At 40.7% G+C, this 12,364-nt stretch overlaps 1 protein-coding gene across 1 annotated transcript in view; it reads left to right on the top strand.

Moving 5' to 3' along the window:
- ush2a (Usher syndrome 2A (autosomal recessive, mild)) overlaps nt 1–12,364 on the top strand; it is a 176,135-nt gene that overhangs the window by 75,419 nt on the left and 88,352 nt on the right. Inside the window, exons 36-44 of the mRNA XM_047580544.1 lie at nt 116–340; nt 1,199–1,279; nt 2,888–3,076; nt 4,536–4,676; nt 5,562–5,637; nt 5,921–6,006; nt 7,649–7,808; nt 10,100–10,262; nt 10,356–10,503. Of these exons, the coding sequence (XP_047436500.1) occupies nt 116–340; nt 1,199–1,279; nt 2,888–3,076; nt 4,536–4,676; nt 5,562–5,637; nt 5,921–6,006; nt 7,649–7,808; nt 10,100–10,262; nt 10,356–10,503 (1,269 nt within the window). The remainder of the gene's footprint in view (nt 1–115; nt 341–1,198; nt 1,280–2,887; nt 3,077–4,535; nt 4,677–5,561; nt 5,638–5,920; nt 6,007–7,648; nt 7,809–10,099; nt 10,263–10,355; nt 10,504–12,364) is intronic.

The raw sequence follows: 12,364 nt of genomic DNA, 5'->3' as shown, positions 1-12,364 counted from the left end.
AAGAATTTTATAGTTTTCACATGAATAGGATGAACTTTTCTCTCTTTGTTTGACCTCTGATGCCTTCCATTTTCTTTTCTTTTCTACTGTCTTCCTCCTCTCCTCCCTCTCACAGGCCTAGGAGGTTGCATAAGGGGTCTCACAATACAAAGTGATGAAAGGAGCCCTCCTCTCAGTCAAACTGTTAATCTCTCTGTTGCCTCACGCCGTTCTGTAAGAGTCTACTTAGATGGCTGCCCTACCAGTGAAAGTCGCTACAACTGCAGAGGAAACGATTCGGTGTTGGTGTATAGTGGGAAAACAACACAAACCACAGATTCTAGTCTGCAGCCTTTCACTGGTAACTAAATATTACTGTACATCACCCTTCACACTATAAACATTAATCATTTTAGGAACATTTCAGTAATGAACCTTCCTCAGACATTAGCCAAAAATGATACAGAAAAAATGACAGTCAAAAAGACATTTAGTAAACAAGCCTACGTGACAACAATGTCATTAGTATTTTTATTTAGTATTTACAGCCGGGAAAATCAGATATAGGAATCCACAGTATCAAGTTGAGTGCTTCTCATTAGTTGACTTATTACTCCCAGTAAAGCTCAGAATATACCAGGTTAATATTTCTTGTGTTACTGGGTTGTTATATAGTAAAAGACTTGTTTTTATGACTGTATTATTTTTATCCTCCAGCTGTTTATTTTCCATGTTAATTCACTCTTACACTTAGTAATTGGTTGCTTTTCAACTCTTTTCTCTGATTTAAGTTTGGTGCTCTACTGCAGTATGTGCATGCACAAGTTCTCAGTACATGCAACATACTGTTATATGTTAACTTGCATAAAGTACATCCATGCACAGGTGCATATGTACATACTGGGTTAATAAACACATACTGGATGTACTTTACACTTTATTCTGCAACATTATATGTCCATGTACTGCCAGTGAAAAGTTTGGACTTATCTTCTCATTCAACTCAGTGAGAAGTTGGGTCCAAACTTTTCATACATATTTCTGTATTTGGAAATAACATCACATTGTTGCTGAGTAAGCATGATACATCCTTTGTGCACACTGAAATACGTTCTCAACTAATGCGTTTCATCTGCATCTCCCTTGTCTAATGTGTACCCCCAACCCTCTTCTCTTATGTCTCTGTATGTGCAAAACATGCACACACTTTTCTTTGTAGAGTACTTGTACAGGTCTGTGGCCCTGGCTGCAGGAGGCTGGGCGGCAGGACCGTGGCAGAGGGGGCGCAGCCGAGGCAAAGGTAAGACCTCTCTCACATCTCTGTTAGTAGTCTGTGTGTGTCTACTGTGTTTTATCAAATAAATGTGCAAGTAGATATGATGATGGTAGCAGTGATAACTGTGTGTGTCTGTCTTTTTTAAAACTTACAAAGAAAATGTCTAATGTGTCCTGATTCACTCAAATATTTTTCATCACGTAGTACACAGTCCATTCCCTTTGTGTAACTTTGTTCTATAAAGTTTCTCTTTAATCTAAAGTCATTTTGCATGTTAAAGCAACTCTATCTTGTACAGTATGTGAGACTTATCCAAAGCCAGTGATATTACATGTGCCTGACGCTATGAGAGATTGATAAGGCCTCCATAAAGGGCATCACAGTAAAAGGCTGTTAACCCAGAATGGCCTGTGCGCTCCCTTGTGTAATATAAAGCTGCTCGTTAGTAGTGAACGATACTGTGGTAGGTCTCAGTACACCACGCTATGGCTGGAGAGAGCTATGGATGAGAGGGAGGGAGGAAGTGCTAAAACATTAAAAACTGAAGGGGGGGGGGTTCAAGTGCAAGGAGTCAAAAATTGTAGGAAAGAAAGGAATGGACACAAGAAGGGAAGATATTGGAAATGGAAAAATATTCAATGTGAGTGTGTAATGAAGGGAAGAAGAGAAAACATTAAAACTAGAAGGCAGTTCAACAGTGGTTGAAATTGAGAGGTAAGGTGAGAAAGGAAGCAAGGAAATTAATGACTGGCTGAATAAAAACAAAATGGTCACAGGAAATAGAGCATGAAGCAACTCCTCAGTTCTGTGCTGTTTTACGACTCAATGTAAAGCAGAAGAACATCACAGCTAAATTCTCCACTGAATGAGATCAGCCGTAGATGGCATTTAATTGTACACTGTTTATAAATGTTATTTGCTCCAGAATGACGTGCTCTTTAAATTTCAATCTATCATTCGTCCCTGTTCCCCTTGTGTTTTAAGAGTTTGCACGGACGGTCTGCTTACCCGAGGACTAAGTCCTATTTTATTGTGGGTTGGGGACAGATGTAAAGGAAGATGAAAAAGATCAGCGTAGACAGAAAACAAAAGTGGCTGCGAGGCGGTGGGATCGACAGAGACGGAGAAGGAGGAAGAGGGGGAAAGGCGATGGGCCATCCTGCTGCTGATGGTGTCAGAGAGAGAAATAAGGGGAGTGCTACAGAGAAGGAGGGAGGCTGATTGCTTTGAAATATGGCCCAGAATGAATGGCTGCCTGTATTAAATCAGTGCTGAAAAAGTTACTGCTCTCATAAATACTATTTATGCTAATGGTGGGGTATGATTTACTGGGCCTATTAAAACACAGAGAGATGGGGAATGCTTTTCCTTTAATCTCATGTGCTCCTGACCTGTTGTTTTGCCTTTTTTTCATGTATATTTTCCTGTTCGGCTTTAATTTTTTATATTTGTACCAACGCTTGTTTCTGTTTTATAACCTCTTTTAGTTTTTTTTCAGTCTTTGATTCTTTTATTTGGTACATTATGTATTGCACTAAATTATCACATCTAGTTGTGACATTAGTTTGCAACCTATATATTTTTCTTTTCTTTTCTCGACTCTCATTCTGCCTCGTTCTTTCCCACCTCTAGTTCCTCGGTCTATACCACCCCCTAGGACGGCGCAGAGTCTGAACGGCTTCAGAGCCAAGGTGAGCTGGGTGCCACCCTCTGGTGACTTCAGAGGGCTCATTGACAGATACGAGCTGAAGGCCTACGACAGAGACCACCCAGAAGTACCGCCCATCAGAACCACATACCCGGCTAACGGAAATTTCACAGGTAAAAAAAACAACCGCAACTCATTGATACAGCTTATTTAAACTTCGCATTCTCCTTGAGGAGGGACGAAACAACTTAACGTCTGTATTAATAATAGAGCCACTTTCTGACTTGAGGCACTTTATGTTGTGTGATTTAACTTTTCTTTTCCACTGGCAATACTTTGTAGTTCTTGTGATCGGTTCCTGTGATTTAACTTTCATTTTCCTGCTGCATTCTTGTGAAACACGTGAGGACATTTTGGTTCTTACTGAAAACACATTCTCATTACGTTTTTCACTAGTTTCCATCCCGTCTTAAGTACAAACACACATACACACACACTGTCCCAGGCAACCCTGTTAATGTCTCCTTGGCTAGTCCCCAGCTTTCGGAGACTGTCTCCATTTGGAACAAGACACTCAGGACTATCCCAGTGATGTCATACCCTGGCATCGCTCCCTTTCTCTCTCTCTCTTTCTTTCGCTCACTTTTCATTCTTTCCTCTCTTCCTCTTTTATGATGATGATGATGTCTGCTTCCGCTGCTGCTATTCGTCCCCCGTTTCTTCCAGTCTACCATGTCTCCAGGCAAATATGAAGATGAGCTCCTTGTCTCCGTCTCCCTCCGTGTCTCTGTGGCTCCTCCTCATTCCCTCCCTCCCTCTCTTAGCCAGACATTAAGTCCAGGGTGATAAGGCTTCTTCTTAATTTATGATGGCCTCAACACCTGACTACAGAATTACACCAATGGCTAAAAAACACAGAAAGCAAATGAGGGTGTAATGGCAGCGGAGTGGGGCCCTGGCCCCTAATTGAATTAAAAGACATGGTAACAGTGAGAGACTGCAAAAGGAAGAGAGAGCAAGTACAGAGTGATTGGACACTAAAGGTGGGGAGAGTTGGGGTTGGTGGTGGGGGGGTGTAAAAGAGTGATTTAGGAAATACAGAAAGCAGTGGAGAGGGCCAAGACAGCTAGGACAAAAAAACATCAGCGAGAGACGACTGAGGCTTTACAATTAGAACAGACTCTCGTTGTTTGCCAAACACAGTAGATTTGCTTAGCAACAGCAACACATAGAAACAAGTGGAGAATTCAGATGGCACTGATGAAGCATATTCATACAGACTTCAGGAACACACTGAACACAAGTGTGGTGGCTGCTGTGGCTCATGTGCTCTGACTTTCTGATGAGTCTTCTTCTCTTAATGTTTTGCTTTAATGTATATGTCACACATAAAGGTTTCTTCATGTTGTTGGGTGAGACATGGTTTGGACAACAGAGATGTCAACAGGTTCACATTTCTCATTACATATCGTTAATTTGCTTCGTGACATATAGCTGACTTAGCAAAGTGGTGTGTTAACAAGTGGTCATCTTTCAAAGTTGTTATTTATTTTACAAAATCCCCTCGGTGGGTGTTCTCTGTTTAACTTGTTCTCTGTTTAACTAACATCTCTTGTCGTGTTCATGCTCCAGGTGTCCTGTCAGGTCTCACTCCGTCCACTCGCTACATCGTCACTGTAAGTGCCTGTACTCCTGTTGGCTGCACTGAAAGCCTTCACAATGACAGTGGTGATGACGATGATTTGAGATCGAGTCTCACAACCCCAGAGGAAGGTAACAGACACACACACACACACACGCACACACACACACGAGAAACAACGTCTGTCTGTCTCTGAGCCTACATGAAAGGTTAATTTATGACTGTTTCTAAATGTGGACACTTCTGAACACGCTTAGACTCTCTCATGCTGTCTCAGTAATGAGATGTTTGGCTCTTAAGAAGAGAGAAGAGGAGCAGCCAGACAAGAAAGACGGACAGTCCAGAACTGAACAAACAAAAGCAGGAGCGTAGAATGGATGTAAAAAGAGAAATGAGACTCTCGTCTCAGGAAGTCATGAAGGGAAGAGTAGAAGGAAAGGAGAAGGTGACGAGAAAAAGATTATTCTTCATACTTTAGTCACTACATTAATCTGTGTTGGACTAACTGGCCTTGTTGGGGAGATAATGTGACGGCAGGGGTCAGTACAGAGACAGCGAAAATCAATCCAAAGTAAAAGGAAAAAACAGATTACTGTATTGATTCTCACCGGGCACAGAGTTAAGACTGGGAAGCCTGTTATGGAGACTGGAGGAAAAAAAAACTATATTTATCTAAATGTTTCAGTACAGGTAAAATTTTCCTCTTTAACACAATATCATTGACGCTGAAAGTTGTGTCTGTCTTTATGCCACATGAAATTGAATCAATTATTAATTTGTCACATTTGATGCTACAGTCCTATAAATTTAAATCTCACCTTTAATTCTGCTTTGAAACTGTGACATGTTAATGTTGATAAAATCTGTTGCCTATTTCCTTTACTATTATTACTTCTTGTTTCTAGTACGTGTCATAGAAAACGACTAGACTTCCTCAGTTCCTTCCATTTTCTTATGCCAAACACTGTATTTGCTGAAAAGTGTAAAAATACATCTTTATTCTCCTACAAATTCAGCTCCAGATGCTGTCTCTTCTCCAGTGGCGGTTGCCTCTCCCACTGCTCTCAGTCTTACCTGGGAACCTCCAGCAAGGTAACACACTGTCTCAGCTCTCCCATCTTTTCTCTCATCTCTCTCATTCAAACTGCTTGTTAGTTGCTGATGTTTTTTTAAGTGTAAATGCAATTGAACACCTGAATCATATAAACATAATGTTCAGCAAGAACAGTGTCCGGTTCTGTTTACAAGATCTTTTTTCAACTTGCATAAATTGATTGAACACAACGTATTGACTGTAATTTAATGTCAAAATACTCCATGTTATGTTATATAACATCATAATATTGCCCTCATTTTGTTTTTGTTCCGATGATAGGCCCAATGGAGGCATTACAGAGTACCTCCTCTATCACAACAACCACATGGTCTACAGAGGGAAAGGCAGACAACACAACATCACTGGTAAAGAGGAGAAAATGTGTGTGTGTGTGTGTGTGTGTGTGTGTGTGTGTGTGTGTGTGTGTGTGTGTGTGTGTGTGTGTGTGTGTGCTACAGAGTAGCTGTGACTGTGGAGCGATGGGGCCTCGGTGTAAAGAGAACGGGAAGAGTGAAGAAAAGCAAAATGGAGTGGGGGATTAGCATTTGAAAGGGGAAAGAGTGTCTCAGTCCTTACCAGGGGAATAGCACTTTGAAAAAGGAGGCTAAACACACACACATGAAAATGAAGCGACGGAGAAACAAAGAAAACTAAACATTAGCGCACATGCATACACACAGCTCGCTTTGAAAGCTCTCACTAAAGAGACCTAAAGAAGGTATGAAATACATGTCACACCGCTGAGAGTTGAGCGCTGCACCAGGATGCGAATAGATACACAAACACTTACGCACACAGACACCATGTACACAAACTCACATGCAACGCACACGCTCAGGACAGTCATCCTACATGACATTTCATATGAGCAGAATAGATTATGACTTAGTTTGATGTTACCCGCACGCTCATACCACGATGAGCTAAACATCACACTGGCCAGCGGTGAACGTCTGTGTCTTTGTAAGTTAATGAAGGCTTGAGAGCACATATCATCCACGCTGGGTTAATAATGCAGAGTGTCTGATGTTCACAGTGATTGGAAGGATTATGGACATAGTAATTATACAGTATGGGCAAGAATAGATTGTTACAGAGAGTGAGACTGCAACATTGTGACAGATGGAGAGTAGTTTTGAGACAGAGACGGACACTCGCAGAGGAACAACAGAGTGGTTGAAGGAGGGAGAGGTGGAGAAGTCAGAGGATTTAAGAGGTTAAGAATTAATAGTGTCTGTGAAGGTTCTCGGTTGTCCAAGTTATGGTATGTCCAAAAAAAGAACTGGAAACAAGGCCAACTGGACTTGTAGGGTCTCTTGAAGACACTTCATCACTCATCCTAAGAGCTTGGTCAGTTCAGTTAAAACACAAACAAGGTGGAATCTTTCACACAATGTGTCAATGCAGTGGACAGCAACAAGTTCACCCAGTAGGACGTCAGTGCTTTGGTCATTTTGGACCGTGCCCCCCCCCCCTACACAGAGACCAGCATCTTTTAGTTGATTCCCTCCTCCCTCTGGAACACAAGCTAGGGATGATCAGAATCCCACAGAAACAGGCACAGACTGTACCCACAAGGACAGAAGGTAAAGAGAAGCAAAAACTCATCAAACTAACTGGGCTGTTGTCAGACGCATAAAAAGATTTCTTAAAATGGACAGAGAAGAACAGAATCCTTTATGTGTTTGAAGTGTTGGAGAAACTCAGGACAGTTTTCAATAAATGGTGCACCCTACTCCCTTCAAACCCAGTATCACTCTGAGGTGGATAAAACACCCTGGTTAAAACTTGAAGGTATGAATAAAATGTAACCCATTCACAAACACATGACTGAACACAGGACGTCCAGCTCGTCAGGCCAGAATCCAGCTGTCCACCTGCACCTTAAGGACAAAGAACAACAGCTTAGACCTTTTAAACTTTGAAAGAGGTGCTTATTTCAAGGGCTGATTGTGTTGATGTGTATTTTTGTGTATCTCTCTACATATCTTTCTGTTTGTGTCTCAGGTCTTGGTGTCTACACCACCCATATCTTGGTACTGAGTGCGTGCACCGTAGTGGGCTGCACCAACAGTTCACAAGTTACAATGTTGACCTCTCAACTGCCTCCTGGGCCACTACAAGCACCGACTCTTACTCTGCTCGACTCTCGGACTATTTTTGTAGAGTAAGTACACACTCACAAATATTGTGGGAATATAAACACTGTACATATAGTCACAGAACTGTCATCAGCAGAGAATAGTGTCAGAGCACAAAGCAGGATGGAGCACACACACATAGACTCAGTACATTTGTTTCTGTCCCAACATTCAGTCATGTACTCTATACACAAAGAAAGTTTGCAAAAGCATCTTATTTGTTTATTTATTTTCTGGAACAACTATACTTTACCATACTGTCTGGTAAAATATTGTTTTTTCAAAAGAGGAAAATATTTTACAAAAGTGACCAGAGCTGTTGTACTGACAAATGTTTTTTCCCTACAAAAGATCTTGTGCAGACTCTTAAACACTAAAAGTGTGTAAACATGTATATGTGGTCTCTAAACAGCACTAAAATTAGAGAACTCCATGAGAGAACTCCTGTCTGTGGAGCAGGGAAATATCATCATATCTTGAGTCTTTAAAAAGCCTCGGAGCAACGTATTCACCAGGTGTGGGAGGGTCGTGTATTGCCTTGTTAGCACATTGGTAATAGTCAGAGGTTGAGAGATCATACCTGGTCAATACCTCTGTGTTGTCTGTGGGAAAAGTGGAGACAAGGGAAAGAGAGAGATAACAAACAAAATGATGAGAGACAGAGAGAAAATGTGCAGGAGAAATAAGTGTTGAAAGATTTAAAGAAAAGAATCTAGGGATGAAACATCTGAAAGGAAATTACATAAAGTATGTGAGAGATTCAGGCTGAGAGATGGTGAGAAAGGTTGAGGTAGGCTTCAGGATATAAATAAAAATAATACCAGCAGATTTATTCCCTGCCCTCACAATAAAACACATTCATACGCAAACAGGTAGATGCAGGAACACGGGAATACAATTCTCTGTAACTGTTAGACTTACACAGTCACACAAATGTTGAAAACCTGATGAGACGTGATGTGTTCAGGACACAGTCAGAAGGATAAACTGAAACGACTTGACCCGAATGTGCAGACATAAGACATTGCTGAAGACTTTTTGACTGTTGTGCAGATTTTCCAAATTGAACGCACACCGTGCTTCACACTTTTAAAGCCACTGGTTTTCTAAAACCATTACCGCGGTGAATTATGTTACAGATTATTACAACTCCCCTTTGATTTAGTTTTTCAAAAGTGGACATACATCACGCTGCCAATCGACAGCATATAAATCTTATAATAGATGTGATAGATTAGCCAGGGTGGCTAATTGTGTGCTAACACACACTCATCAGTCATTCAAAAACTGGCTTCTAATGGGAGTAACCAAGAAAGGAATCCATCACTTTTTAAAATGGCCTCTCTCTGCTACCATGCCAGGAGGGTTGGACAACTCTCGGGAATTTGTTGGAATTGCGGGACAATTAATATTTAAAAACTAATAATTTGGTGTTCCATTGTTCGCGACTTATTTACCTCAGAAGCTTTGTCAGACTCATGTCAGACCATTAACATCTCAACAACATCATGAATGGGTAGGAACAACATCGCGTTTATAAGGACGCTGGGAAACATAAGAACAACAGTACAGTAAAATGTAGCATTAACGTGGGTTCAATTAGACAAAAACAGTTTCTTTAATTTTCTTCTTTACATTTTGTATTGGCATTCCTCTCTTTTGACAATTTATTACACCAGCATATTCATGAATGTTGGCCCTTCCCTCTCTCCAGAGGGGATGACCTTCCTGCTCTAAATATAAAAAAGGAGAAACCTCTACCTGAAAAATAAAACTCATTTTCATCTGTTTGCTGATGGAGTGATGAAAGCAGCAGTGAGATTTCCTGATTGGACAAGAGGAGCAACAAAGAAGCGCACAAATTTACACATTTACACTTCATTCTTAGAAATAAAATAATATAATATTTTCCAAAGTTTCCTATAGTAAAGACGTGGGTGTGTGCAGCTGATGACTTTCCAGCAGTAGATGATCTTAATATGTCGCATACTTGAAACTCTCTTGCAGGCACAGAAGGACATTTATCGTACTATTCTAACGTGATATAAACTACAACTCATTTACATTTGCACTTAAATACACTGGCCCTGTGCATCACAATGAGTAAATATGTCATCTGAAGCAGTGGATTGTCTCTTTTGCAGGTTTTACAGTTTTGAGGTAGAGAATCTTAAATTCTGTCAGACCTTAATTAAACAGGAAACATTTTCTTTATTTGTTTTCTTGGATAAATATAGTGTAACACGTGTTGTTTCTAAAGTGGGAAGACATATTCTTGTGGTAATTTACTCTCCTTATTTTTCCTCTTCTTTTCTAGGTGGTCCCGTCCCTCTCAGATAAATGGCGTCTTGGAGTTCTATTCCATCTTCCTGTCACGTGACGGTGCCGAGCCCGTGTTAGCCCACAACACCTCAGAACTTTTTGAAGACCACACACTCCGCAACCTCACCCCAGGAACGGCTTACACCATCACCGTGGCTGTGAGCGCCTTACTCCTTTATTAATATGTTTTTAATCTGATCATTATTATTTCATTTTCACTCTCTTTTTTGCATCGTGTCTGCACGTGCCAGGCCTGCACAGGAGGCGGTTGTACATTAAGCCCCCCGAGCCAGGCTCAAACTGAGGAGAGCACCCCTGAGAACGTCTCTGCACCGCTGGTCACCCCTTTGTCCCCGCATGCACTCAACGTCAGCTGGACTCCTCCTCACACTCCGAACGGTGAGAGGGAACTTTCTCTGGGACAGATACGTAGCCAGTGCTTAAACATTTATCAGCAGCTGCATTTAAATTAGAATGTTTCTATTTAAAAATAAAAATGTTACAGTAACATAATTTAAAACCAGTAAAAAATAATATTATGCTGATGGTAACTGATGTCACATAATTTGTGTCACAACTGAACGAACTGTACAACTGAATACACTGTTTATACAGTATTTGCTGCAGCTCAGTCTGTGAAAGAACTCACAGATGTAAAGACCCGTACACAGGTCAAGGATGGTGTCCATGTTACTATGAAACATGAGAACCTTTCCTTTTGTGTGCGGGGAATCAGATGAGTCTGCAAGAGACTCAAAAAGATAAAACAGACAGAGAGCCAAAGAGAGAGAAAGCAAAGAGGGTAACAGAAAGAGGAACTAAAAGGAGACGGCATAAAGGACTCGGAGAGAAAGGGGAAAGAGACAGAGACGGGGTGAGAGAACAAACAATTTGAGATGGAGACTAACAGAGGCCGGGAGTGAGAGGACAGTGCTTCACCGAGCTCCTTTAAGTGGATGAAAAGTGCTCCCTTTTGACTGAAGAGAGAACTGCAGCCTGGAAGCACATTTACTCACAGCGACTGCCTCACTTCTGTGCTCCTCTGTTCTTTTTACCTTCATCTAATTTACTTAAAATCTGTTTATGAAAACTGGGCCAAGATATTTTTTTATGTATATAGGATATATTCATTTGGGATCTGACTGGACTTCAGAGATTCAAATTAGTCTTTTGTCAGAGGAGTTTTTTGTGCAATGTAGTCTAACTACACAATAGAGTTATCTGTAATAAATAAAGGTAAAGGTCATGTAAAGGTAATCTATAAACATTGTAACACTGGAAGTAAAATCTTCTCTGTGCCACGTCTTCCTTTCACGTTTAATTTACACATGTGGTTCTGCGTCCTATCAAACAGAAATTAGTAATCAGATATTCATTAATTCATTTTCTGTAACTGCTCTGTAGGTTCACGGGGGGACTGGAGCCTTTCACAGTTGTCGTAGGACAGCATACACCCTGGACAGGTCACCAGTTTATTGCAGGGCTCCAGTCACATATACAGTCTATATATTAAATTTGAGGACCAATGGCACATTTTTAAAAATGCATTCAAATGGAAGTGAAACACAGGGCGTCCCCCATGTTTTAGGGGTTAAATGGTGAAGACCTCTGTGGCACGTCCTTCACCCACCTCTGTCTGCTCAATATTTGTACAAGCAACACTTGCACCCAGTGAAAAGAATGTACCGAATAACAAAAATACATTAAAAATGAATGTAAAAATAAAACACACTATTATGAAAATAGAATTCTTACTGTATAAAGTTTTAAAAGTATGTAAATCATTGTGTATCACATCCAGTACTTAAAGTTATCAGATGTTTATTGAACAGTCTTCTTTTGTATCTGACAAAAACTCTTAAAGGTCTATAGTTTACATTAATAACCACTATAACACAGTTGGTTTAAGCTGTGTCCTGTTCATTTTTTTCACAGATAACATGAATTATGAGGGACTATGGTAACAAATAGTATATCTCCTGAAACCAAATTAATTAAGCAATGACAACCATCTGAGGATTTCCCACCCCATTTCACAGTCTCTTACGTGCAACACACCACCACATATTATCAAGTGTTACTGTCATGCTCGTATGCATAATTCCACAATGTGTGTGTGTGTGTGTGTGTGTGTGTGTGTAATGTGAATCATGTGTGCTTTACGCTTAATGCCACACGAGTGCATTTTGCGCCATAAACCCTGCGATGTGTGTGCATATTAGCCCGGATAAATTACTTAAAGCTTTTCTCATCTGATGAC

Source organism: Mugil cephalus, chromosome 3 (genome assembly GCF_022458985.1).
Source record: "Mugil cephalus isolate CIBA_MC_2020 chromosome 3, CIBA_Mcephalus_1.1, whole genome shotgun sequence".
Classification (NCBI taxonomy): Eukaryota; Metazoa; Chordata; class Actinopteri; order Mugiliformes; family Mugilidae; genus Mugil; species Mugil cephalus.
The sequence above is the reverse complement of the archived record's forward strand: the minus strand, read 5'-3'. Positions and strand labels throughout refer to the sequence as shown.